The sequence below is a fragment of the Mus caroli genome, chromosome 14, assembly GCF_900094665.2.
Source record: "Mus caroli chromosome 14, CAROLI_EIJ_v1.1, whole genome shotgun sequence".
In the NCBI taxonomy this organism is placed as follows: domain Eukaryota; kingdom Metazoa; phylum Chordata; class Mammalia; order Rodentia; family Muridae; genus Mus; species Mus caroli.
The window spans coordinates 58,123,091-58,149,040 of NC_034583.1; the positions used below are offsets into that span (position 1 = coordinate 58,123,091).

Genomic DNA, 25,950 nt, shown 5'->3' on the forward strand with positions numbered 1-25,950 from the left:
ATTTCTCTTAGAAGGTAGGGCTGGTAACTTGAAGGGATACTGACTGACACAAAGTCTGACTTTCTACACTGCACTGTACACTGAATTTTGTGCAACTCTACCACCTTATTTCAGGTTAAATTTTAATCATAGTCCCTACTTACATGGGGATGAAGGAGTGCTGTGGGTTGAATCCAGAACTTCACAGGGCAGGCAAACACTCTCCTAGTGAGCTACATGTATTGTTTCACAGTAACCAAATTTAATGTCAGGCCAGCCAACCCAAGACTATTACAAACTCCAACTGATTGAACAATACCATTTCACTTACTACTTTCAAAAGAAAGGCTTGTGCAGCACCACTTGGGACAGTTAGGTCCTCCGGTCCTGGTGAGCTCTCCATGGGAAGGGATGCATGTAGGCATGGAAAGGCTTTTTAGGCAACAAGAGTGAAGTCAAAATGATATACGGATAGGCAGGTTTTGTGAGAGCTTTAATGGCACAAAATGTTTATAGCTACAAGTTACATGAGTTCTGTAAACTGTAAGGAATGACGCCAGTGCTGATGAGACAGACGAAGGATGCATGTCACTCTGGCTCCATTAATACCAGGAGTTCCAACAGCTGCTTCACCGTGAGAGTTGTCTCCATTTCACTCTTCACTGTGCTGCTGTTCTCTGTGCCGCTTTCCTCTTGACTTATAAACATCTGAGCCAGTTTTCAATAAACTTAAAATGAAGCCTGCTTCTCATCCCAAATTGTAAACAGGAATAAAGCTTTTTAAACCTTATCTTAAATTTTAACTTTGTTGAATCCTGCTTTGTGATAGGACAATCTGTTTCACCCAACAAGAATCTGCGTAGGAGTATGAACATCCCGTACGTTGGAGCTGCAAATCAACACTGTACAAGCTCACTGATGGACAGCTGTTCTGTGATGTATTCCATGATTTTACTAATACTTTCAAAAAATGGCAAAACTAACTTCAGTTTTAATGTTGAAAGAAAATCATAAATGTTCCCATAGTTCAATGGCACTGTCGATGAAACTGCTACTGAATTTAGAGAGAAAATGATGTCTGCCTGTAAGAGCAAGCGCTCGAAGAGTGATTCTGCTCTGCCAGCTCACACATCAGCCTCAGCAGCCTTGACCGTTTGGTTTCGGCTTTTCAAAACAACCACAGCAAAACAACAGGCCATCAGATTTACCTTCTTCCTAAGAAACTCAGGTATAAACACTTGAAGTGATAGGTGAGAAGGCAAATCAAGCGTCTCCAGGTTTAAGAGCAGAGAAGGAGAAGGCAGAAGTAGCTCACAAGTCATGTAGGTATTAAATGCCAGAAGGAAAATAACTCACAAAATTATTTTGGATATATATTTTATCTTTCTTAAAGATAAACAGCCATGTTCTTGAAAAAATGACAGAAATGTCTGCTTATCTATCTTTCTTTCCATTTCCATACAACACACCAATTTTATAAGCCTTTGTGAGAGAGAAGTTAGTTTCTGCACGCTGGCAAACCTGGTTGCCAAATTTTTTCAAGTCAACCTGGTGCACCATGTAGGTTGCTAGCTTTGAAATTCACAATGGTTCTTTAACTATAGCAAAGTGTACATCTTAAACGGTAATTATGTATTTATAAGACAGACTCCTTCAGAGTGATGCAGTGCTCTGAACTCTAACAAAATCTACTTGAGATCATCTGCAATCCTGATGCTGTCTAACAATTTGGTCCTAAAGCTTCACATTGTAGAAACAGACAAAAGAACGTCTGCCATTCAAAGAATTTTCTGAGTATTGCAGAACATCAGGAATTTGACAGAACTGAGAAGACACCTATGTGAGAAAACCACAGGGCCTGGGAGAGACTAGGACACCGTGGGAAGACTGTAGAATGAACGGCATCTTTCCAGAACTTTATCAACTGTTCCCACAACCCACGTCTACGTTTCCAAGTTACACAAGTACTTGGAATAACCCTGAAGTTCTCCTGCAGAGTGTAAAGGCTCCAGAGTGTAAGCAAAGCTTCCTAAAACAAGAAGCCTCTATTAACACCATGAATCAGACTCGTTCCAAGTCTCTTCTTAGAAAAAAAAAGAAACTAGAAAAACAAAGTCATGAGAAATTCACATGCAGATAACACATGAAAATACCAAACGCACAAAAACCTCAAAAATAAGTTTCATGTATGTCTAGGCCTGAAACATTCCTTACAAATAAAGATTCTCTATCGTAGAAAAGACAGCAATATTCTAATGTTAAAGTCTGCCAGTATGTTCTACTCTTCTGTTTCCTGTCTGTCACTCACACAGGCTGCCTCCTACAAACTGAAGGCGGTACAGGAGGCTTAGGAAAAGAGCGGCTCTGGAGCTGGTTTAAAGTAATTTTTATTGCCCAGGATATTTTTTTTCTTGTGTCTTGCTTTTTTTTTTTCTTTTTTTGGTTTTGTTTTCATTTTATAACTATAAATTCAAGCTTAGGGAAGCTTGTTTTTGTCCTGGAAAACAAAACAAAGACTAAACAAAGCTTTTTTGTTGTTATTATTTGCAAACCTGACCTCATTTAGAAAGAGATGTAACTGCATGGCTAGAACACAGCTTCTAGCATGAATGATGCAGGTGACTGGTGGTACTAAGAGGAGACAATGAACTGTTGACAAGATTATAATCTGCTGGTGGCATTGCTGAAAAAAAGCCCTTGCAAATTTCTAAACAACAGTAAACTCTGTTAGGAATCTCTAAAGTGTCTTACAGGCCAAAAAGGGAACAAGGTTAGTAAAATGCCCCAACAGAGTTTGAGTAAAATACTGGATTTGAGAGTTACTGGAGTTGGGGTGTAAAAATAGGGTTGTAGGTGGGGATCATGCTTACAATAGGTCTCAAATTCCAACTACAACACACCACTTCACAGGCCACACGCATTTCCAGGGGCTTTTCGTCTCCCTCAGTAGGTGCTGGCAGAAGGTGAGCTCAGTCGTTTTCCAATATAGATGCTGTAAGGAAGCAGAGTGTGTCATGTTCTATCTATTTCCACAATCACAGCAGCCTGGCCCACAGGGAGATCTCTGCGGACACGCTGGGACAGCCCTGAAAGCCTCTGTGCATGCTTCCCAGACTCCCCAACCTTAAAGCAGCATGTTCCAACTCAACTACAGGCCCCTGATGAGCTCAGAGCAAATGGCTGTATGGATTCTGTTTCCTCTAAGTCAGGACTGGAAAGCTCAAGGACAGGGATGCTAAGCCAGGTCAGGCTAAGGAAATTAGAACGCTTCAAAGCCCAAAGCAGAGCACTCCCCAGCCTCCAACTGAGTCCTTTTAGATAAAATGTTCTCTTGCTATTTCAAATCTAGAGAGATGGTGGTCACAGAGCCAGTGTTTTTAAGATGGGAACCTAGCATGGCTTTCCAATACCAGGCAAGAACATGACCCTTTCAACAGTAAAAGCAAAAAACGGCCAAGAAAAACAGGCAGCAAAATCCTCAACAATATCGCAGCAATTTTTAAGGCCCCTTTAAAACATTTTCTGTGGCAAGAGTTAAATTTAATTAAAGCAACAACAAAGCTTGAAGATTGATGAAAACAAGAAATACTGCAAGGCCCCCAAACCAAGCTTTTGTGGTAAATGAACTGAATAGTTGGCAGGTATTACGAGTCCTCCCAAGCTCCACACTCTCCTATCCTGTTTCCTCCACAAGCGCCTCTCACTCAGCTGTCTGTGAATACTGGCCCTGTCTGGAGGAACACATCCTCTACAGGAAAGACAGTGGAAGATGCACACCTGCCCATGCTCCAGAGCAGGCACTTCCCTCTGCTATGCTGAGCCACTCATAGCCAAGATCAGCAATGATCCACTTTCCATGCATCAAACACAGAAAAAGACTCACTGGGCATGCTCAGAGCATACTAGGTAGGACTTGAAACTAATATTAATTAAGCTAATGTTTATAAACTAAAATATTTCAGAAGTGTTTTCTTAAAATATTAAAATCAAGGGGGAAAGCTATTAATTGAAAAGACATGCCACAAGTTAATGAATTAAGGGAAATACTGGCTGGCTTTTGAATAAATGCCACAAAGTTTAAAAGACAAAGACGGTACCCATAGCAGCCTACCAGTGTATTCCAGAATCATGCTCCACAATGGTGTTTTACCATCTGGGGGAGGGAGGGCAGCATTTTTCATTTACTCCTACATTTACATTTAATAATTTATACATTAATCACAATTAGCCAAATTTTAAATAACTCATAAAAGATAAATAATGATGGCTCCTTTCTTTTGACTGCCTTGTTGCCTATTCCCATGAAGTCACATGATGACTCCATCAGGGTACTTACCCCAGCCCCAAGGCCAGCACATGAGAAAGAAAGAGAGATGGGATGAAGACTTTTAGGAACTCTGCAGAGAAAATGCCCCCTTTCTTCATGGCTCCACTCTTCCTCATGCTTAGAGACGCAGCACGTTTAGGGTGTCTGAAATGGAACTCTCTGGGGAAGAAGTTCAGAGGCTGGAATCAGACCACAAGTGCTGCAGACGCCGGGCCTAAGCCAGCCCCTCCATGTGAGCACAGAAAGCACACTGCCCACCCAGACACATGCAGTAACTTACTTGGGTGGGATGTTTTCAGGTCTACTGGACCAGTCTGATACCCAGTCTGCACTTTTCTTCAAAGCCTCAACTTCCTTTTCTCCTTCTACAACTTCTTCTTCTGACTAAAAAGAATTAAACAGTGAGAAGAAAGGATCAAGAGAAACATAGAAAAGAACAATTCTTTTTAATACAAAAACAAACTAAAGTTGTGTATTGGTGATTTTAGTGGAGGAAACAACCTGTTTTCTAAAACTGAAGCACAGACTGTAACCCTAGAAAAGTCCTCTGCAGGGATGTGGCAATTTGGCGCTGTTGAACCCGAGGATGCACACGTAGTATTTCACTGTATCCTTCTCAACATTAAACTCCCTATGCTGTACATATTCTCAACTGCATTTAAAATAAACATACCAAAAAGGAGATGGGAACACATTAAATCTGTGAGGAAGTTAGCAAAGGGATGTGGTAAATCATGAAGCTGCCAACCACCTGAGACCAGCATCTACTAAAGCCAATGTCACTCATTAAACTTTACCATGGTCAACTCCAAACAGAAACTGCTGCATTCCACTCTACAAATGAGGACAGGGCTTGTGAGCCTTGCTGAGGGCTTTGTAGCTACTGTTTTCTAACCCAGGCAAACTGCTCCAAAGGCCCAGGTTTCTTACTCTCTGAAAGATTTTTAAGATGAGTATTTCTCAAGATTTTGAAAACAATTAGTCAAGTTTTTCTGGAATAAGCTATTTTGAAGTGAGCCAGAAGTTAACATCTATTGCAATAAATGAAAAATATTCTTTTTATTGCTAGTGATAACCTAAGCTTTCAGGCCAGAAAAAACAAACAAACAAACAAAAAACCATTACATTTCCACATGCCTTTTCTTGTTTTTGTTTCTCTGAGACAGTACCTCATTCTGTAGCCTAGGCTGACCTGGAATTCAATATGGGGCCAGGCTGGCCTTTGATCTCCCAAGTGCTGGGCTACCATGTCTGGAAAACTCTTTTAACAGAAACAAAGAGTTGAAAAATTCCTAAAAATGACACATTAGTTGTATTTATTCAGTTTCAAAGGAATGTGAGGCTGTGACTCCAAACCGGAGCCCCAAAACTCTGATTCTGACTGACAGCTGAAGCCACCTGGCCTCTTCACAGGACACTTTCCCCATAGCCCCAGTTCCTCGGGACCCAGCTGTCTGGGAGTGTGAGCCTGGCTCTACACATAACACCCCTTTACTACCAAATCCAAGCCAAAAGCTCAGGGGATGTTTGCGTCCCTTTGTCAGCACAGTCCTTATCTAGTTCTGCTGAAGTTGGCAAATTCCACCAACTAACACAATGCAGCATTTAAGACAGAGCTTTTCCCAGCAGGCACTGAGCTTACTCAGAATCATGAGCTGGCTCTGTGGACCAACCCTGAGATCATCCTCAGGCAGAAGCCAATCAGCAGTCATGCTGCAAGCACTGAGCAGCATGTGTGCACACCATTTGTGAGTTTTCAGCCTACTATAGGTTCTTCTTTTTTTTCTTTAAAAAAAAAAAAAAAAGATTTATTTTATGTATGTGAGTACACTGTCACTGTCTTCAGTCACACCAGAAGAGAGCATCAGATCTCATTACAGATGGTTGTGAGCCACCATGTAGTTTCTGGGAATTGAACTCAAGACCTCTGGAAGAACAGCAAGTGCTCTTAACCGCTGAGCCACCTCACCAGCCCGTATAGGTTATTCTTTTGTTTTTATTTTTTGTTTGTTTATTTATGACATGTAGAAGCCACAGGTCAACCCGTAGAAGCTGACTTACTCCTTCCACCATGTGGGTGCTGGGGCCTCAATGTGGGGGTGGAACTCAGGCTGTCTTGCTGGTCCCCTGTTCTTTTGGTTTGGTTTCAGCAATGCTGGAGACTTAAACCCACGGCCTCCCACATGTTAGGCAAGAGCTTTGCCTCAGTAACTGTACTCTAGCCACATGGTAGTTTGTTCTTAGTTCCTCCTTTGGCCTCCCAGAACACCTGCTTTCTGGTGTAGCTTAGGTATTTTTAACCAGTTAATATTTTATTCTTTTCAGAGTACAGTGAGATTTGTGCTCTGAATTTTCCAATACGATGAGATTTCCTCCAGGGGAATAAAGCAAAGTTACCATTGGAGTGGTATAGTTGTTTTAGTCTACAAACACATTTCTAACCTTAAACTCTAATATTTACATGATTCTACATTTCTTTTACTGTCTGAAATTTGTCAATCCCAGGGTTTTGGAGAGGGCATGGTGAGACAGCCTCACCGCACTATAGGCTGACCTCAAACATTCTTTAGAGCCTAGGCTGCCCTTAGATCTCATGATTCTCAGCCTCCTGAGTCCAGAAACTGCAATATAGACCTTAACACTATGCTTGGTTCATTTTGAGATTTTAAGCCATCTTCCTGTGACTAAAGAATATGACAAAAGGGCCCCTCATCTAACCACACAGGACTCATGCTTTGCTCTTCCCTAGACACATGCTTCCAGTCAACTGTCTTCACCACCTCATAGTCAGGGAGGTTGGGAGGGGTCAGTCCTTATCTTACACTCAGTTAACTCTTCCTTTTAAAGTCTCTAAACAGGGATAGTAAGCTGCATGCCTGTATCCACGTACAAATAAACCAGAGTCTCACAAGATAAGAAAGAAGCCATTTCCAAAGATCTCAGTTCTGCGCTGGACCCATTCTCAACAACAACAGTGTCGGCATGAGACCGTGAATGTTTCTTGCTACACAATGGGGCCTCATGAGCACCATCATCCTATCAGTAAGAACGACGCTCTGCCCTTAGCTGTGCCAGCTTAGGAATCCTCACCCCTCGGCTCTGCAGTCCTGTCAAGTTTATCTGTGTGCCCAGCAAGCTCTCCTGGGACTAACTCCCTTCAGAGGTTAGTTTCAGTGGAAGGACTAGATAGATAGATCATGGGCTTGGATTTACTTTCAGTCCTGACTCCAACACTGACTTGCATTGTCATCTTAGGTGATAACCATGAGGACAAAGTGTCTCTCTCCCCATTTCCCCTAACTGGACTAAAAACACTACACTGCTAAAGTGTGAAGTTTTCAGGTTTGTTTTGTTTACATAAACTCAGCACCCAGTAAGACTGGTAAGCACTTGGTATTTTTCCTCACTTCTTTCTCTGGACAAAGCTGGAGCATGGCACCTCCTCACCTTATTCCTCACAGGTGCACAGAAAGAAGAGACAGCCTCAGTCAACTGTTTTTAACTTTCTAACATCAAACTTTCTTACTCATGAGATATGATTTTCCTAATCCCTGGTGACTAATTTTTCAATTGTTTCTTCAATTTTAAAAGGGCAATATAAAGCATCTACTAATATCTCTCCCTTGTTTGAAATTCTTGCCCCAGAGACCCAACACTATCTCTAGAAGCATTATGCTACCTGTGCCAAAACCAATGTTGTCTCTGCTGGTGAGCCCATCAGCATGGCTTGTCCCCTGCTTAAGGTCAATCTCACTGAGATTCTTAATTCTTAATCTGTCAGAATATCATAAACTATCCTGAATTTCAGATTTCTTTTTAATTTTAGGACGGCTGCATTCATCCCTAAAATCACACTTAAATTCGGTGACCACATCTGCCTGATCCCTGGAGTGCTTAACTCTGGGCTCTGTACAACCTGCATGGCTCCTAGGGCAGGGCCTACAGGACGGCCAGTGCTTTCCCTGCAGAGTATGTCTATGGAGCTTCCAACTGAGCACCCGAAGACACTCTTTGAAAATGTCTAAACGAAAGCACAGACTGAAGAACATACACAGCAGAGCATCAGCTCCTGCTCTCTTCTGTCCTGGGGATGCCTTTGCCATGAACTAACTCCATATGCTTTTCTCACACCAGTTACACCATCTTGCATGTGGCCAAACTCACATTTCTTTCAGCCATTTTACCACTGATCTTCTTTATCCAATAAAGCGTATCACAAAGGAAACTGGTATTCCAAGTTTCAGCATGTGAGCAGCTGAAGTGAGCTTATATAAGCCAGTGTTGAGCACATGGATTTTCCAGCGTCAGAAAACAGCAAAAGGGAGAGCAATGAGATGTGGGGAGACCGTGTAGTGGGACAGAAGCCTAGAACCCATACCAGGCACACAACTCCAGCACAGGTGCTGTGCTCACCCAGTAGAGAACAGCGCAAACAGGCGTCTGCAGGCCTCACTCAGACAGCCACCAGTACCTTTCAAACACCTGAACACAGGAGAAAATGGCAAGGACAAGGAAGTCCTATCTTCCACTTACTGTCTTTATGCTTGCTGGTAAGAATGCAGCATATCAAGGGCCAGCCTTGTACAACTGTGAGCATCCCAATAGTCAAAGTGACAGCTCTATGAGCTCATAGAGATGTTCTCCCTCTGACTCTGCAGTAAACACGCCAATGGCAAACTACTCAGTGCTGACTCGTCAGAATGCAATCAGGCTTGGAGCCCAGCCCCAGTTTTCAGCCATCAAACATGAGAGACTCTTATGTATTTTCCAAATCAAAGTAAAACACACACCTACCTGAGAGCTGTGGTCCCTGCTGGTATGCATCTCAACATCAAACATGATCTGCCCATCTTCTTGTGGTGAAGGGCTAAGAGAGAAAACTTAGTCATTAGTTTTTGTTTGTTTTTTTACACTTTAGTTATTTTTATGGACATAGATGTCTCTCTGTGTGGCTGCACATGTGTCCTGTCTGGCACACTTGAGAAGGTCAGAAGACAACAATCGGTAGTCTATTGTCCCCTGTCACCATGTGGGCTCCTGGAAATAGAACTCAAAAAGTCATTAGGCTTGGCAGCAATCCCTTTAACCAACTGAGCCATCTAGCGAGCCTTCCCAGTAGTTTTAATTCTTGATATCATATCTTAAGACTTTATTGGAAAACAGAAAACTGAAAGCTATAGCAAGATATCTTGGAAACAGGAACAAATCTGAAGACTATCTAACACCAAGTAAGCGAATCGTATGTGAGAGTAAGTGGTGAATCTAATGGAGTAATCATACAGAATGCTCAGACTCCGTCAGTGGTAATGCATGCCTTCAGAGCATCAGGGAATATACGGCGGCCTGATGATGTAAAAGCATCACACTGTCTTGTACCACTGTCCAATCCAAACAGCCTGAGTTCTTTTGTAACAAGCCCCCAGACCTTAACACAACTGAAGCCATGTCAGAAGCACCATTCTGACTTTAAAAGCCAGCCAACACCTGCCAAAATAGAAACAAAGACCTAATCTATAAAAAAAAAAAAAACCCACCTCATTCATAATCCAGGATCTAAGAAAAGTCCCTAAATGTATTAACTCTGCTTTTTTTGGCTTCTGTAGTTTCACTCTTTGCTAAATGAAGTGTGACAACCAGGATGTGGGTTTTCTACATAAAAGACAAAGAATTATGACGCTCGGGGGCTGCATGACTGAGGCCAGCTCTCTGCACAGCCACCAACCAGTAATATAAACTTTCTGTGTGGCACTAAGAGTGTTTGTGTGTGTTCTCTGATGGAATTACCTCACAACACTTTGTGCACACACAACTCCTCAGCATTTTACTCTTCGGAGGCTTCTGTGAGGCAGAAACTGCTCTTACAGTCAGTCCTGTTAGGATGTGTCTTTTTGCTGCCATCCTCTTATGAGTATACACTACAGCTTTTAAAGGCTGCACAATACATGAGTTGGTCAACTTGACACAGCTGGACTCATTTTGTTAGAGGGAATGTCAATTGAGGAAAGGCCCCATCAGATTGGCCTGTGGACAGTCTATAGTGAATTTTCTTGATTGATGATTGATGTGGGAGGGTCCAGCTCACTCTGAGCAGTGCTATCCCTGGGCTGCTGGTCCCGGGTACTCTAAGAAAGCAGCCGAAAGAAGCCTGGAGAAGCAAGCCAGGAAGCAGCTCCTCATGGCCTCTGCTTTGGTCCAAGTCTTGAGTTCCTGCCATGACTTCCCTTGATGATGGACTATAAACTGTAAGGTTAAACAAATCTTTTCCTCAAGTTTCTCTTGGCTATGTTCCACAGCAGAAACCTTAAAGCAGTATGTGATACCACCACAAACTGAATGCATAGGTAGATGAGAATACAGATGCCTCTGTTAGGCCAGAAACTAAAGAGTAGAACTGTAAACAACTGCTATCCATAAGATTTTTGGCACACACCTTTAATCTCAGTACTTGAGAGGCAGAGACAGGTGGAGCTCAGTGCATCTGAGGCCAGTCTGGTCTACACAGGTGCTCCAGGACAACTAACCTTCCACAGAGAGAACCCATCTCAAACATAAGACAAACAACCCAAAACCTAGTCTAAATTTAATTATAGAAATAGGTAGTTTTCATCAAGAAAGAATATGTGGGTGCTGGAGAGATGGCTCAGTGGTTAAGAGCACTGACTACTCTTCTAGAAGTCCGGAGTTCAAATCCAAGTAACCACATGGTGGTTTACAACCATCCATAATGAGATCTGACACCCTCTTCTGGAGTGTCTGAAGACAGCTACAGTGCACTTCTATATAATAAACAAATCTTTTTTAAAAAATAGGATTGAGTAGGTGAGATGGCTCAATGGGTAGAGGTGCTTGCCTGGGAACCTGATTCCTAGAACCTACCTAAGGTATAGGGAGAGAACCAAATCCAAAATCCTCCTGACCCACATAACAAACTAAGGCACATATGTGCACAAATATGGCAAGTATATACAATCAATTAAATTTTTTTAAAGGAGTCTTAAATGGAAATAGAAACAGTTTACATCAAACAATGATATACATTTATCGTCTTTGTGATGACAACACCATGGCATCAAGGGCCAGCCGCATACAACTATGACCAGACCCGACAGTCAAAGTGACCTGCTACTTAAGAGGACTTTTCCATAAGCCCACAGAAGTACTGTATTGCTGACACCAATCTTTGCTAGAGAAATACTCCCTTCTTCACTGGTAAGCTGGTTACACCTGAGGATTCAGAATGTCATCAGGCCTGGAACCCAGCTCCTCTCAGGCTCAGCTAGGGAGCCTGTTAATCCACTGTAATATGCTTCTCCTGCACTGACAGCCAATGGAAGAGCTCTAAGGACGAATCTATACTGGGCTTTCAGAAACAGCCCTGAGTGGGCAGGAGAGAGCACAAAGCAAGGAACGCTAGGGACAACTTCTAATCACCACTGCAGTGGCTGTCCTAGGACTTAAGAGATCTACCTGCCTCTCTCTGGAGTGGTGGGATTAAAGATGTGTACTACTACATCTGGCATGGAATAATTTTTAAATAAAACACCTGAAAAACAGGCTAGGCCTAGTGGTGGAGGCCTGAAATCCCAGCTTTTCTAGACTCTGGGTCAGGAAATTTTCAAGTGTAATGCTTCCCCAGGCTACACAGCAAGTTTAAACCCAGTCTGTGCAACTCAGCAGGACAGTTCCAAAACCAGAGAGTAACAAGAGGGCTAGAGATGCAGCTCACCAGAGCAACTCATGTCCAGCAGGTTAGAGGCACTGGGTTCAGTCCTCAGCACCAAGAGAAAAGTAGGGAAGGGGAGGTAGAAATGAAAGGAAAAAGGAGAAGAGAAAATGTACATCAGCTGGGGCTAATGTCCAATAATTTGAAGAACCCTTCCATCTACATTGTAGGTCACAAAAGAAACATGTCCTAATAACCAATTATAAGTCAAATGACACAAATCTTGAAGGCACCTATTTTGTAGCAGTGTTGTGTTATGTGTGTTTTGTACAATCTGTGCAGGTTCAAGTGTACGTCTCTGTAGAAGCTGAAAGTGACTCTCACTACTTTCCTCTTTGTTCTCCATCCTATTTTGTAAGGTAGTGCCTCTAACTGGACCCACTGTCCCAGCAGGACTAGCTGGCCAGGGAGCCCCTTTGCCATTCCTCATCATATTTAGGAACCTGAACTAAGCTGACCCTGGGAAGATGAATTCATAGTCCAAGGCACACATCACTGACATCGTAAGCTAAATAAAAGGTCCAGCAAGCAAGTGACTTCTTTGTACCCTGTGAAGTATAATGGACACATGGTACCAACGATCAGTCTCATGCTTGCACATATACAAAAATGGTCTACAGAGGGCAGAAAGCTTCAGGAAACAAAAAGAGAAAACTCTTGAAATCCTTCAGCAAGTCTATGATGGTTTGTATATGTTCAGCCCAAGGAATGGCACTATTAGAAGGTGTGGCTCTGTTGGAGTAGTGTGTCACTGTGGGTGTGGGCTTTAAGACCCTCATCCTAGCTTCCTGGAAGCCAGTCTGTTCCTACTTGCCTTTGGAACAAGATGTTGAACTCTTAGCCTGCCTGGATGCTGCCATTCTCCCTCCTTTATGATAATGGACTGAACCTGTGAACTTGTAAGCCAGCCCCAATTAAATGTTGTCCTTATAAGAAAACCCTAAGACAAACACACTGGATACAAAAAACTTTATTCTGGCCAGGCATGGTGGGACACACCTTTAATCCCAGCACTAAGGAGGCAGACACAGGCAGATCTCTGAGTTCGAGGCCAGCCCCAGTCTAGGACAGAGCTATGTAAGAGACCCTATCTCAAAAAACAAACCAACAAGACTACTGAAAAACAGACTCGTGCTATAGCCTCCAGAACCAACGGCAACTACTCAGAAAAAAACATGTGCTCACTTCTGCTTGTGACAGGAGACTCAGCAACAAGGCAGAGATGATACGGGGGTGGCAGGGTGCTCACTGTGCCAAACAGCCAACCAACCTGTCTTCCAGCTGCCTTGGAGACAGAGCTGGGTCATATAAGGCATACAAGAAGGTCAGATGTGATTTAACTACTTTCTCTATTTCTCAGATAAAAATTAACAATGTACTATAGATGAGACACAAAAACAGCTACGACAAATATGCACAATCTCTTCCTCCAGTCCTACCCATGCTGCTGCTTTTTAGACATCCTTCAATATTCTTCCTGTGTATGTGCATCTTCACCGTGATGACTGATCAGTCAGCTGCAAATGGACCAGCACTGAGCAGCCCAGGAGGCTAACACTGTGCCAGGAACTGCACCAACAAGTTCTCTCCATTGTTGGAGATGGGTTATTACTAGGTATTGTTATGGAGTCCAGGCAGGCCTTTACCTTGTGGAAATATTCCTGCTCAGCCTCTTCAATGATGAGACTATAGGTATGTCATATCTACATGAGCTTAGAATTGCTAATGTTATTTAATACATAATTTCTCAGGAAAGGAAAGAAAAAGAAGTACAAACTGAAAATTCATGAACCACTTGTTTTCCTTTCCTACATCTTTCTGTATTTTTAGTCCTCACCATAATAATCATAATGAATGGACTTAGGTTTTCAGAAGCGAAGCGTCATACAGAGATGTAAGTAAATGACCCTTCCTCTGAGAAACACACGCCTTCAGTACACTGCTTACTGCGAGCCACAGTCACAGACATGGCTGTAACCGCCATCAACTTGCAGGTCCTGCAAGCTAGCATTTACTGAGTGTTTTCTGTGTGCCAGCCTGTTACTGTGAAGGGTTAAAAAAAGGTCACATGGTCCCTGCTTCTGATGCCTAGAACAGGAGAGACTTGTCACCGTGAGTCACAACATGGGCTCAAAAACAAAGGAAAATGGGATAAACTCAGATGAACTCTGAGAGTACATTCATGACACTAAATTGTATTTTCATTTTAAAATTGCATTTAGTTTGTGTGTGTAGACATGTATGGGTGTATATGTGGAAGACAGTGGACAACTTGAGGAAATCAGTTTTCTCCTTCCACCATGTGGGACCCAGGATGAAACGGGTCAACCAAGTTTGACATCAAGTGCTTAACCATCTTGCTGATCTGCTATTCAATTTCAAACTGATAAACAACCAAAAATAATTCAATCTGAGAATAAAAATGACAATGGGGGTGGGCAACTCAGTGCCTATCCATTAGCTATACAGTTTTTAATTTTCTTGAGACAAGACCTTACCATTCCTGACTGACCTGGAACTCAAGATGTATTTCAAGCTGACCTCAAACGTACTGCCTCTACCTCTACGCTCTGAGATTAAAGGTGTGCACAGTTGTGCCCGGCCTAGCTGTCCAGTTTAAACATGTATGCTACAATAAGCCCGGAGGCCTATTCTGCTAATGAGTATTGAAGCAAATGAGCTCGCCCCTTATGAGTTAGCTTCATAACCACCCACTCCCGACTTAGCACCCAGGGCTTTACTTACCTGTCACAGTGAGAACTGCCTCTTGAGCTGCTCTGTCCCGACTCATGCTGTGCATCCAGGAGGATCTTCTCCATGTCTCCATTGTGGATGGAAGACGAGGAAGGAACGTGCTCCAGCCCCCCATTCTTCCCATTTCCATTCTCATTGCCATTGCTGCTGTTCATGGGTAGCTCCACCCAGGAACCTGTTGGACGGGTCAGATAGTAAGTCATAACCACTGCGGGGCCAAAATCCCTCCTGTGCACACAGATGCCCATATGCTGAGTTCAGATAAGAGTTCTGACTTGCCTCAAACAGAAGCCAAAGTATTCTGAAGAAAATAAACATGAACAAAGTCAGAGTCCATGTTCTTATGCTCCCTCAGGGATTCCTGCATTAAAGCCCTCAGAAGGTAGAAATCTGAAACTTAAGATGTGCTCTCCAGCCAGTTAGTTTTCTTTTTGGTTAAAGCTTAATTTGTATCCAATCAATGCTTTGGTGAAAACTTAGGCTGTCCTTCAAAAATTACATACCTCTTCCTTTACTAGACAGGATGTTACATTTAACATTTCAGTTACACACAAAGTCACTTGCCATGTGTGCCACAGGATTCATCAGCTCTTTAGGTACGTTTGTACTAAATTAAGTCAACATATGACTTAGCAACATCATACAGTTCACCTTAACAGTACAACTGTCTACTAACACAACTGAAAAAGCCCCTGGAGTGAAAACCTGAATGTTACCACAAAGCGCTCAAATAGTTCCCAAACCCAGGCCCTTAATAATGCCAGGAAAAATTAAAAACTGAGGGGTGAGGAGCACTGGCTCCATTCTACAGATGTGTGTCTCTCCTTTGTGCTACACTCTTTCAAGGCTTTCTCTTCTATACCAAACGTACCTTGTGAAGTCGTCCCTCCCCTTTCTCTCCAGGACCTCTACTTTCTAGGGTTTTCATGAAGTCCTCAGAGTATGGTTAAAGGGCGTGGGACCACAGGAAAAGAGGGTGGGCCTTTATAATCTGTTCATTTTCAAAGTTCTTATTGGCCCAGTAGGTTGAATGATTAAGGTTCTTAAAATTTTAATAGGAATCAGTAGCAGTAGCCAATTAATCAAGTTCACAAAATAGACATGTTCTACGCTCCCTCTGCACAATACTGTACTTTAGGAAAGTAACCAACAGTCAGGCACAATGCTCACACTTGCACTCGGGAATCTGGGGGCAATATGACGATCAAGAGTGAGGTCAAAAGCAGTGGTGGTGCACACCTTTAATCCCAGCACTCGGGAGGCAGACCTCGGATTTCTGAGTTTGAGGCCAGCCTGGTCTACACAGAGAAACCCTGTCTCGAAAGACAAAACAAACAAAGACAACTACAGTGTACTTACATATAAATAAATAAATAAATAAATAAATCTTCTAAAAAGAAAAAAGAGTGAGGTCAAGGCTGGCCTGGGCTACAGAGTAAAGCCGTAACTTGAAAGAAAATGGAAAAGCAAACAAAATTTCCCCCCAAACCTTCAAAATGTAATCTAACAAATCAGCAGGGCTAAATCTCTAAATCCTTAGCAGATCGGTCAGAACAGTCAAAGACTACCTCAAACCCTAAAATGCACCAAAGGAGTCAATGACACCAGGCCCAGGAAGGAAAGCTCCCTCACCCCCATCCTCACTCAGTGTCACCATTATACAGAGCTGTGACAGAGGGCCTAATTCCCAGAGCTGCCAGAACTAAACACAGTAACTGCAGACAAACAGCAGACGCTCACTTACATACTAAGGAGTTTGTATCTGTTACTAAAGAGTTAGCTAGTCCTCTCCATCAAAGGCAGCTCTCCCGCCCACCAGCCCTCTGCCCTTTGCCAGCAGTCTGGAAATCACCAATTAATTCCAAACAACACAGCCACACAACAGCACCTGGCCTCACTCTACACCTACGTGAGGATGGGCATGATGGGAACACAGGAGGAGCACATAAAACCAGTATCACTAAGAGATCTCTAGCAAGGAGAGTTTAAATATTTAGAGTGCCCCTGAGTGGATACAAATGTGCCAGAGCACATCTAAATTTAGATCTCTGTAAAATCTTCTAGAGGGGGGGGAAGAGAGAATAAACAATCTTTCCCCTACTCCCACTGCTTCTAGGATTTCAAGTGTCTATAAAAACCAATGAGATTGGTTCTTGTACACAGCCCACTGTGCAAAATAAATAAAACCAACAAAGCCCAGGGATGCCCTGGCAGGAGCACTGAGGACCCAGGGCTGCAGACAGAGACTCAGACAATCAACAAGTGCTTGGAAAATCTGATCAAAGGAAAGTGGTAGACATAGTGCTTGGGTTTCTGCTCCTCATTTCTCTGAAGGATTTCCAAGCCATCATGCCAACTTTCCACTTTAAACATATACAATCACTACCTTTACCGTTGGGAACTTGAGAAGACACACCTAGGAAAGTTTAAAAGTGACCCCGGGCCAAGGCCTCAACAGCCTGAAGCACAATGCCCCCACTCCCACTGTAAGGCAGAATGTCTTCACTTGACAACCACCAGCACCACAGTTAAGAGTGCAGAGGGAAGTCAGTCACAGCCCATGCTAATGTTAACAGCTTATGCTTGGACAGGTGCCTTAGCCTTTGTGTCTCAGTATCCTTATCTGTAAATAAGGATAAATGCTGTAGCTATTTCAGAGTTACCAGGATGGCACAAATAAAGCACACAAAGAAGTGCCACAATACAGGTCAGTCATTATAGTAAAGTATATTCTGTATGACTTCAAAAATCACTGGATTTCTAAAGTGTGTTCCTTAAGTTCAGAGGTGTCAGTATACAAAACTAAGATTCAGGGATGGAGAGAGGGCTCAGCAGTTAAAAGCACTGGCTGCTCTTGCAGAGGACCTGGGTTCAATTCCCAGCACCCACAGGAAGGTTCACAGTCATTTGTAACTCTAGTTCCAGAGGATTCCATACCCCCTATTTGGACTCCCTGGCCACCCATTACACATGCTGGGCACATTCATGCAATGCAAGCAAAACACAGATACAATTTTTGTTTAAATCTTAAAAACAAAAACCTAATAATAATTCTCTCCTCCCATTCTTAGTGCCAAGCTTTGTGAGGTTTTGTGGGGGCAGTGGGGGGAGAAGGCTGTTTGTGGTAATGGGGGACTGAACCCAAGTGCAACAGGGTATGTAACCCAAGCTCTGTGATTTGTGAGTCAATGACCCAGGCCCAGGAGGGAAAGCTCATCTGGCTGGAATGGCACTCCAGACTTTAACAACCCCTCACCCCCACCCTCACTCAGTGTCACCAGTATACAGAGCTGTGACAGAGGGTGTATGGTCTCATACAACCCAGTATATACCTCAAATCCCAACACCTTAAGTGCTGGGGTCATAGGAAGGCACACCACCCCTGGCTCCCACTCCTACATCCAGAGGAAATCACTTAAATGGTTTCACATGGAAATTTCTACAAGTTTTTTTTTAACTTATGAAATATTTTTTCGGGACTGAAGAAATGGCTCAGAAGTTGAGAGCATGGGCCACTCTTCCAAAGGACCTGGGTTCAATTCCCAGCACCCACATGGCAGCTCGAAGCTGTCTGTTATCCCAGTTCCAGGAGACCTGACACCTTCACACAGACAAACATGCAGACAGAACAGCAACGTACATAAAATACGTTTTATATTAGTTTGCTTTTTGAGATAGGGTTTTTCTGTGTACTCCTGACTATTCTGGAACTCACTCTATAGACTAGGGTAACTTCAAAAATTATTTTTTTAAATAAACAAGTGGAATTATACTATATATTAAGTTCCTCTAAGTCACTGGTTCTCATGTCATGACCCCCTTTAGGAGTCACACATCAGATATCCTGCAGATCAGATTCATGACAGTAGCAAAATTACAGCTATGAAGTAGCAACAAAATAATCTGATGGCTGGGCGTCCTCATGCTCCACAACACGCGGAACTGTACTAAAGGGCCAAAGTACTAGGAAGGCTGAGAACCACTGTGTTAAGTACTGGTTTTTACCTATAACTCTAAAATGCGTTTCCTTCTTTCTTTCTTTTTTTTTTTTTGGTTTTTTTGAAACAGGGTTTCTCTGTGTAGCCCTGGCTGTCCTGGAACTCACTTTGTAGACCAGGCTGGCCTCCAACTCAGAAATCCGCCTGCCTCTGCCTCCTGAGTGCTGGGATTAAAGGTGTGCGCCCGGCTTAAAATGCTTTTCAGTGTTAGTATGTGCATTCTTTTGAATACCTTGAATCTCATTTTTAAAATTTCTTTTACAATTTCATGTGTACGGGTGTTTGGCCTGCATGGTGTCAGCGCCCCTTTAACTGGAGTTAACATGAGCGAGCCACTACCCGGTGCTAGGAATCAAACTGGAGTCCTCTTTAAGAGCAGTCAATGCTCGTAACTATTGAGTTTTCTTTCCAGCTACCTAAGATCTCACTTCTTATAAAGACATAGCATAGTTTTAACTGTTATCCAAAGACAGTTACTCAGAAGACTGTATTCCCAGTTCACTGACAGAACCAGTCAACATTCTGAAAGAGCCTTAAAAAGCTAGATTATCCTTAACTCAGCAACTGTCTTTTAGAGATCGTCTAAGTATGTGTGTATGTGCCTCTGTGTGACTGCATGTGCATTATGGAGACCAGAGGTCATTCTCAGGTAGTTTCTCAAGAGCCACCCTCATTTTCTGAGACAAGATCTCTCCTTGACCAAGAAGCTGATAATTAGGTGAGGGTGGCTAGCCAAGGAGTCCCAGGGATCTACCTATCTCTGCTTCCCAATGCCAGGATTCCAAGGGTGGACCATTGTGCCTGGCTTGGCATCGGTTCTGGGGAACTCAAATCCTCATATTTGCAATGACTTAATGATGGAGCCATCTTCCTGACTCCAGCTGTGTTCTCTGTGGAAGTGTGCAGTGCCAAGGGAACGCTAGGTATACATTCCTTAGAAGGAAACCTATTAGACAGGTGTGGTCCCTCACACCTGTAACCTTGGCCGTGGGTGTCTGAGGCAGGAGGGTTGCTACAAGTTCAATCAGTCATCCTGGGCTGCACAATGAGACCCTGTCCAAAACCAAAATTAAATAATCTGGTGTTGATAACAGAAATAGAAACATTTTAAAACACTAACTTTATCTTCTGAATATGACATAAAAAAAGGAAAACAGGTGGGGATGGGGAAACTTTTCTTTTGCTATTGTCTTTCACTTCAAGCCGAGGCCGCCCTGGACCTCACTCTTAAGTGATCTAGGTTACCTTAGCCATGACCTGAACTCATTTACAGTCTCAGGTTCCAATGTGCCACCTCTGCCAATCCTCACAAACTCCCCTAATACTTGGAAAGGAAGCAAGGCAAAGATTTCATGTAATCCAAAAAATACAGAGGAAACCACCTCCGAGCAGTTCTCTTCCTAACAAGAAAGCTTTAAAGAGCGAGCTGAAGCAGTTATTGTTAAAGGACTGTTTACATGTTGAAAGCTGTTCCTTTGTGCTAGTTTGTACAAAGACATGGAGGCTTATTTTCTAATTGAAGTCTTCTGGAATGGCTAGGGAAAGGCATTACAGGTTCTGGCCAGTAATTGATCATCACACTACTGAAGCTTGCAGCCTCTAAGCTTCTCACCAACAATTAAATCCTCTTACACATCACAGGAAACATTCTCATTTTCTCCCAACTTTTCAAGGCCTCACAAGTCACTTGCACACAGGGGTCCTGAGAGCCTTTCTGTTTGCCTGTTTCAGGTCCTAGATGCTGGGATCTCAGATAAGCTCGAAACAGTCTCTGGCACTCTTCTGTGCCAGAGGAGTGGGTACTACACACTAGTGACCGCCAAAGGCATCATATGCCCTCGCCTGAACCTCTCCCCAGGGTGGACAGCAAGAAAAGGCTATAATTCCAATTACACCAGAGTTATGATACCACTCTCATCTTCCTTATGCCATTCCTGCAGTCTCCTATGTGTCTTACTCATACCTTGAGAAACTTGATAGTTTTGTTAATTATAAAAGTAACAACTGGAAACACCCTTTTGGGTATTTGTCTTCCAACAGTTCCTATAGTGGTAACAGAATCAGAGAAAGGTTTCACTGTCTGAAATGTATCAATAATTTGGGCTGGAGAGATGGCTCAGCTGTTAAGAGCATGCACTGCTCTTACAGAGGAACAGAGTTGCGGGGCGTGGTGATGCACGCCTTTAATCCCAGCACTCGGGAGGCAGAGGCAGGGGAATTTCTGAGTTGGAGGCTAGCCTGGTCTACAAAGTGAGTACCAGGACAGCCAGGGCTACACAGAGAAACACTGTCTCGAAAAACCAAACAAAAAAAACAAAACCAGAGGAACAGAGTTCAATTTCCAGGACCCATATCTGTTTGTATTCCAGATTCCAAGGATCTAATGTCATCTTCTGGATGCTATGGGTACCTGCACTCAAGTGGACATACCACAACATAGGTACGTGTATACACACACACACACCCCTAAAAATAATCCTTAAGAGATTTTAGTAATTTGCCATTAACACTCTGCTGTGGGGTTAGAGAAATGGCTCAACAATTAAGAGCAGTATCTGCTCTTCCAGAGGACCTGGGTTGGATTCCCAGCATGACTTGGAGGCTCACAACCATCTGTACTTCTGTTCCAGGAGATTTGATGTCCTCTTCTGGCCTCGGAGGCACCAGGTATGCACATGGTGCACATACATATATGCAGGCACACCCATACACATTAAAAACACACAGACAAACCCTCTGCCATGATCCTTGAACTAAAGATAAAAATCCCAAGCCAGAGATAATCTGTATGTGTTTCAGCTGCTGTTTTCCACAGTTGTGGAACTGCGGCCAGCCAAGTGCTTAGACTTATCAGCAATTAGGATGGTTTTAGATGTCTGAATAAGTTGTTTTGCTCATCAAAAAAAAAATCACTTGGAAGAATCAATAAGGTTTGTTTTGTTCAATCCAGGGTTGTGTACTAAACTTTAAAAAGCAAACAAAGGCCAGGCAGTGGTGGTGCACCCTTTTAATCCTAGCACTTGGAAGGCAGAGGCAGGCAGATCTCTCTTTGCCTCTGCCTCCCAAGTGCTGAGGTCAGCTTGGTCTACAAAGTGAGTTCCAGGGCAGCCAGGGTTACACAGAAAAACCCTGTCTCAAAAAACAAAACAACAACAACAACAAAAAAAAAGCAAGCAAAGTAAGAGGCAAGGACAGTAATTAAACCTGGCACCATCGAGCTTTCAGTAACTTTTAAAAGTACAGCTTAATTAGCCCAAGTACAATACTTTCTATCTAGCAGATTTCCCAAAGTAACATCTGGTGTCATCTATAGGCTGGAGGGTCTCTAAGAGCCATTGAGAAAACTAAGGAAGAAGCTGGCTGGCCCATGACAAACACCTCCCAGGTCTGTGAGACTTAGGAATATACAAACATAGCTCAACCCTTTTCAGTTCTGTTGTTAATAAAGAATCCAAGAAAAATGAAAATCCCTTTGAATTTCCACATCCCCATTCTGACCAGACATCTAAGCAGTAAGAAGACGCTGAGCACAACTAACTCATAAAGGCCCAGGCGGAAGATACACATACATAAGCATGCCAAAAACAAGTGAAGGCTCCTGAAAGCACCGATGGGCCTCAAAAAAGAGCCCCAGCTTCTGGAAATAACATGGAGCATGTATTTCTTTTGTCTTTTCATTTCCAAAAATGTATGCTAAAGATGGGTAAAATTTTAAAATTCTGAATTATGTGATATGAGTAAAATTTAAGGACACACTTGACTATATCTTTGTAAAAGCCGGCATTTTAGAGAAGTTATCAAATATTGCTTATCAAAATATGAGGCGGGGACAGAGTCTTAAAATTCCTGAATTCTTTGTTCCTTATTTTTTGATTTTGTTGTTTTCTGACACAAAGTTTTATTCTGGGGACCATGCTTACTACACTTCCCTAATGCTTGGATGACAGGCAAGTGCCACCATACCTGGCTAAAATACCCAACTGCTCCTGCCACTATCCGGTAGTATAGGATTCGGTAACAGCGCTTCCCTAAACCGTTCTGGCCACCCTGGAAGCCATCCCTCTTATGAAAGACACTGCCTGACCTTTAAGCATACAAATGGCTTTTAAAGAACTTCATCTGGCCCTGTGACAACTACCACCACCCACTACCTCTTTCATTAAGACGTGAAATCCAAACAGAAAGGTTGGGCAAGAAGGTCCGGCGATCTCCCAACAGCAGCGGACACTCTGGGGACAAGATGTCTGTTTGACTGCAACTCGATCCTGACCATCAACTTTCAATTGCTAGTACCTGTGCCCTGCTTCTGTTGTGTTGTTTACTGTTATTTCCTTAAGTCCACTGCAGATTTGGCTGAAATGGACGTGATCTTAGGGCATGTGCTGGGCACCCAATCCACTTAACATAAGAAACAGCACGTGAAAAGTTACTAGTATGGTGGCTGCCGCCTGTCACCCAAGAACTTGGGAAAGTGGAAAGCAGGAGGGATCAGGTCACTCAGCAACACAACGAGTGCGAGGCCAGCCTGGGCTACATGAGACTATCTCAAAAAAAAAAAAGAAAAAGAAAAGAAAAAGAAAAAGCAGTAAAATATGAATTCAAGGTTAACAGCAACAAAAAAACTCACTTGAGAAACTTGGGAATTTTTCAGACTAAAAAAAAAAAAAAAAAAAGATAAATGTCAGGGGCGGAGCAAGCACCCTGCACGAAACTCCGATGACCCCCTGGACTGGCGTGTGGTAGGAGGCGAGCGAGCTCAGCAAGCACACCTGCGCGGCCGCACGTCCACCCGCCACGCCCGACCGGTCGCGTCCATCCCCCGGTGTCCCCGCCGCACGTCCCATGCTCCCCCTCCGCGGGCCAGCCTCCGCTTGCCACCCCGAGTTGCGTGCGCCTCCGGCTCCCGACGCCCACCGCGACCCTAAACCTCTGCGCCCAAGGCGCAGGCCGCGAGCCAGCGCCGAGCGCCTGCTCCTGACCGGAGCGCGCCGCTGTCAGTCATACGCACAATCTCGGTCCCGACCAATGGGCTGCCGTCTGCTCCCGCCCTCCCACCCTCCACCCCCCCGCACGGCGGCGGCGGCCGAGCGGCTCCTCCTCCCCCATCCCTCCGCTGAGCCCGGCGGCCCCGCGCTCACTGTTGAGGCCAGCGGGCGGCGGCAGGGGCTGCTCCCCTTCCTCGCAGTTGTTGTTGTTGTTGTGCAAGGGCGGCGGCGGCTCGACTAAGTGAGACATGGTCTGGAGACTGGAAGCGGCACGGCCGCAGGACGACAGTATCCGGCTCTCGAGCAGCAACACAACAAGTCGAGTTCCCCCGCCCCCTTTTCTGCGTCTGCGCAGTCCCTCCCTTCGTGACGTCAGGGCCCTCCCGGACCATGTGATGACAACACAGGCAGCTGGACGGCGGGGTCGGAGCCCGGGAGAGGGGGCGTGACCAGGCCGGGCTGGGCGGGGCATTTGCGAGCTGCTGGGGACGTGCGGGTACGGAAGTCGAGCTAACAAGGGCGCCAGGAACGAATTCCTGCGAGTCAGTCGCAATAGCCGGAAGGGCTGAGCTAGGAAGTTGGCATTGGATTGAGACTAGGGAGGAGTGTGCAGCCCGGAAGCGCGCGGGGCCTGAATGGAACCCCTCCCACGCCTGCAGTATCCACTTAAGGACTCACCCGTGGCTTTAAAGAAGCAGAAAACCCCAGTTCCTCCCCTTAATGAAACATCCATTTGTGCCTCCCACAGAATACCGTGGGAGGTACCTTGGAGCTAATCACCTTGTTGGAATTTATAACATTTTAATTGCAAAGGTAACATGTAATCACGGTTAAAAAAAAAAATCAATGGCTGGGCGTGGCGCACACTTGTTATTTCAGGTCTTTCTAAGACAGAGGCAGGAGGATTTCGAGTTCCCTGCAGCCTACGCTATCGAGCGACCCATTGCCTTCAAAAACAAATTAAAAGGGAAAAGAAAATACAGATTTACCCAGACCCTGGTTGTTATCTATCTCTGTAAATGCCCTACCTCCTGTCCGCTGGCTGCTGACTCTGTTAATGTTCCTAAATCCTCCTAGGTCGTATCTTTGTCAAGTTTCCTTGACCCGATTTTTGTATAGAGAATGTTTTTCTCAATATGGTACTTGCCTTTTAACTTTGTTTTAATCTGCAGTTGTTGAATTTTCACGTAACTGTCTTTCTTAAAAATATGGTCTGAGATACCCAAACACGGAAATACTAAATCTAGGACCAGCCAGTGAGATGGTTCTGCCAGTAAAGGCGCTTGCTGAGTAAACCTGCAGACTGAGTTCATTGCCCAGAACTCCCGGTAGATGGGAAGAAAGCTAACAAAGTTGCCTTCTGACCTCCACCAATGCACCGTGGCATGCGCCCTCCCCCTTTAAATCATAAATACAGGCACACACAATAAGGCTTTGTCACTTTGAACTGACATCCAAAAACATGATCTGGAGGGATAGCTTGGGGGTTAAGCACACTGGCTGCTCTTGTAAAGGACTCAGGTTTGGTTCAAAACACCCACATGACAGCCCGTTCACAGGGCACTCAATGCCGTCTTCTGGCCTCTGAGGGCATGAGAAACCCGCATGGTACACAGGCATACGTGCAGGCAAACATCCACATGCATTTATAAAACCCCAATTCTCTGGTGAGATGACTCAGGTTAAAGGCTGGGCTGCAGCCTAGACTTATATACTGAGTTCACTCTCTGGGGCTCACATAATACAAGAAGAGAACCTACCCCACAAGCTGTCCTTGGACCTCCACATGTACACAGTGCCATACACACATAAATAAATAGTGATAAAAATCATCTCTTAGGCCTCCCTCATAATGTAGGTATAAAAACATTCCTCTGGGTTTTCTCATTTTATGTCTTAAGTATTTCATGTACCTGAGACTGACTTAACATATAGTGCAAAGTAGGCAAAATAGACCACTTCATCTTATTCTCTGACCTCCACGGGCATGCCTCCTCTCAAATACGTAAATAGAAAATTAAAGCAAAAAGACAGATTTTTCAAAAGATCCCACTAGGAATGGAAAGAAACACACCTCATAATGAGAATGTACTCTTTGGAGCATACTCTGTAAGAATCTTATATCCAGACTAGAAACACTGGGAGCAGGCAAACAAACTGGGCTACATTGTTCTGTTTCTTTCA

The 25,950-nt window shown here is 43.9% G+C and overlaps 1 protein-coding gene across 1 annotated transcript; it reads right to left on the bottom strand.

Annotated features, from left to right (window-relative positions):
• Positions 1–453: 453 nt before the first annotated feature.
• Bnip3l (BCL2 interacting protein 3 like) lies at positions 454–24,106 on the bottom strand. The gene is made up of 6 exons (XM_021182107.2): positions 23,920–24,106; positions 14,775–14,958; positions 9,101–9,173; positions 4,587–4,690; positions 4,316–4,465; positions 454–2,971 (listed from the first exon to the last, which is right to left on the bottom strand). The coding sequence occupies exons 1-6, from the start codon at positions 24,014–24,016 to the stop codon at positions 2,923–2,925; spliced, it is 657 nt and encodes a 218-aa protein (XP_021037766.1). The 5' UTR covers positions 24,017–24,106; the 3' UTR covers positions 454–2,922.
• Between the last annotated feature and the right edge of the window lie 1,844 nt (positions 24,107–25,950).

What these genes read in the sequence shown, in the direction of transcription:
- Bnip3l (XM_021182107.2), bottom strand. Translation starts at nt 24,016, where the DNA reads ATGTCTCACTTAGTCGAGCCGCCGCCGCCCTTGCACAACAACAACAAC. An exon ending in GCAGGGACCACAGCTCTCAG is followed by an intron (nt 4,691 to 9,100) that starts GTAGGTGTGTGT and finishes AATTCTTTTTAG; the next exon opens with TCAGAAGAAGAAGTTGTAGA. An exon ending in CCTGAAAACATCCCACCCAA is followed by an intron (nt 4,466 to 4,586) that starts GTAAGTTACTGC and finishes CTTCTTCCCCAG; the next exon opens with AGAGTTCCATTTCAGACACC.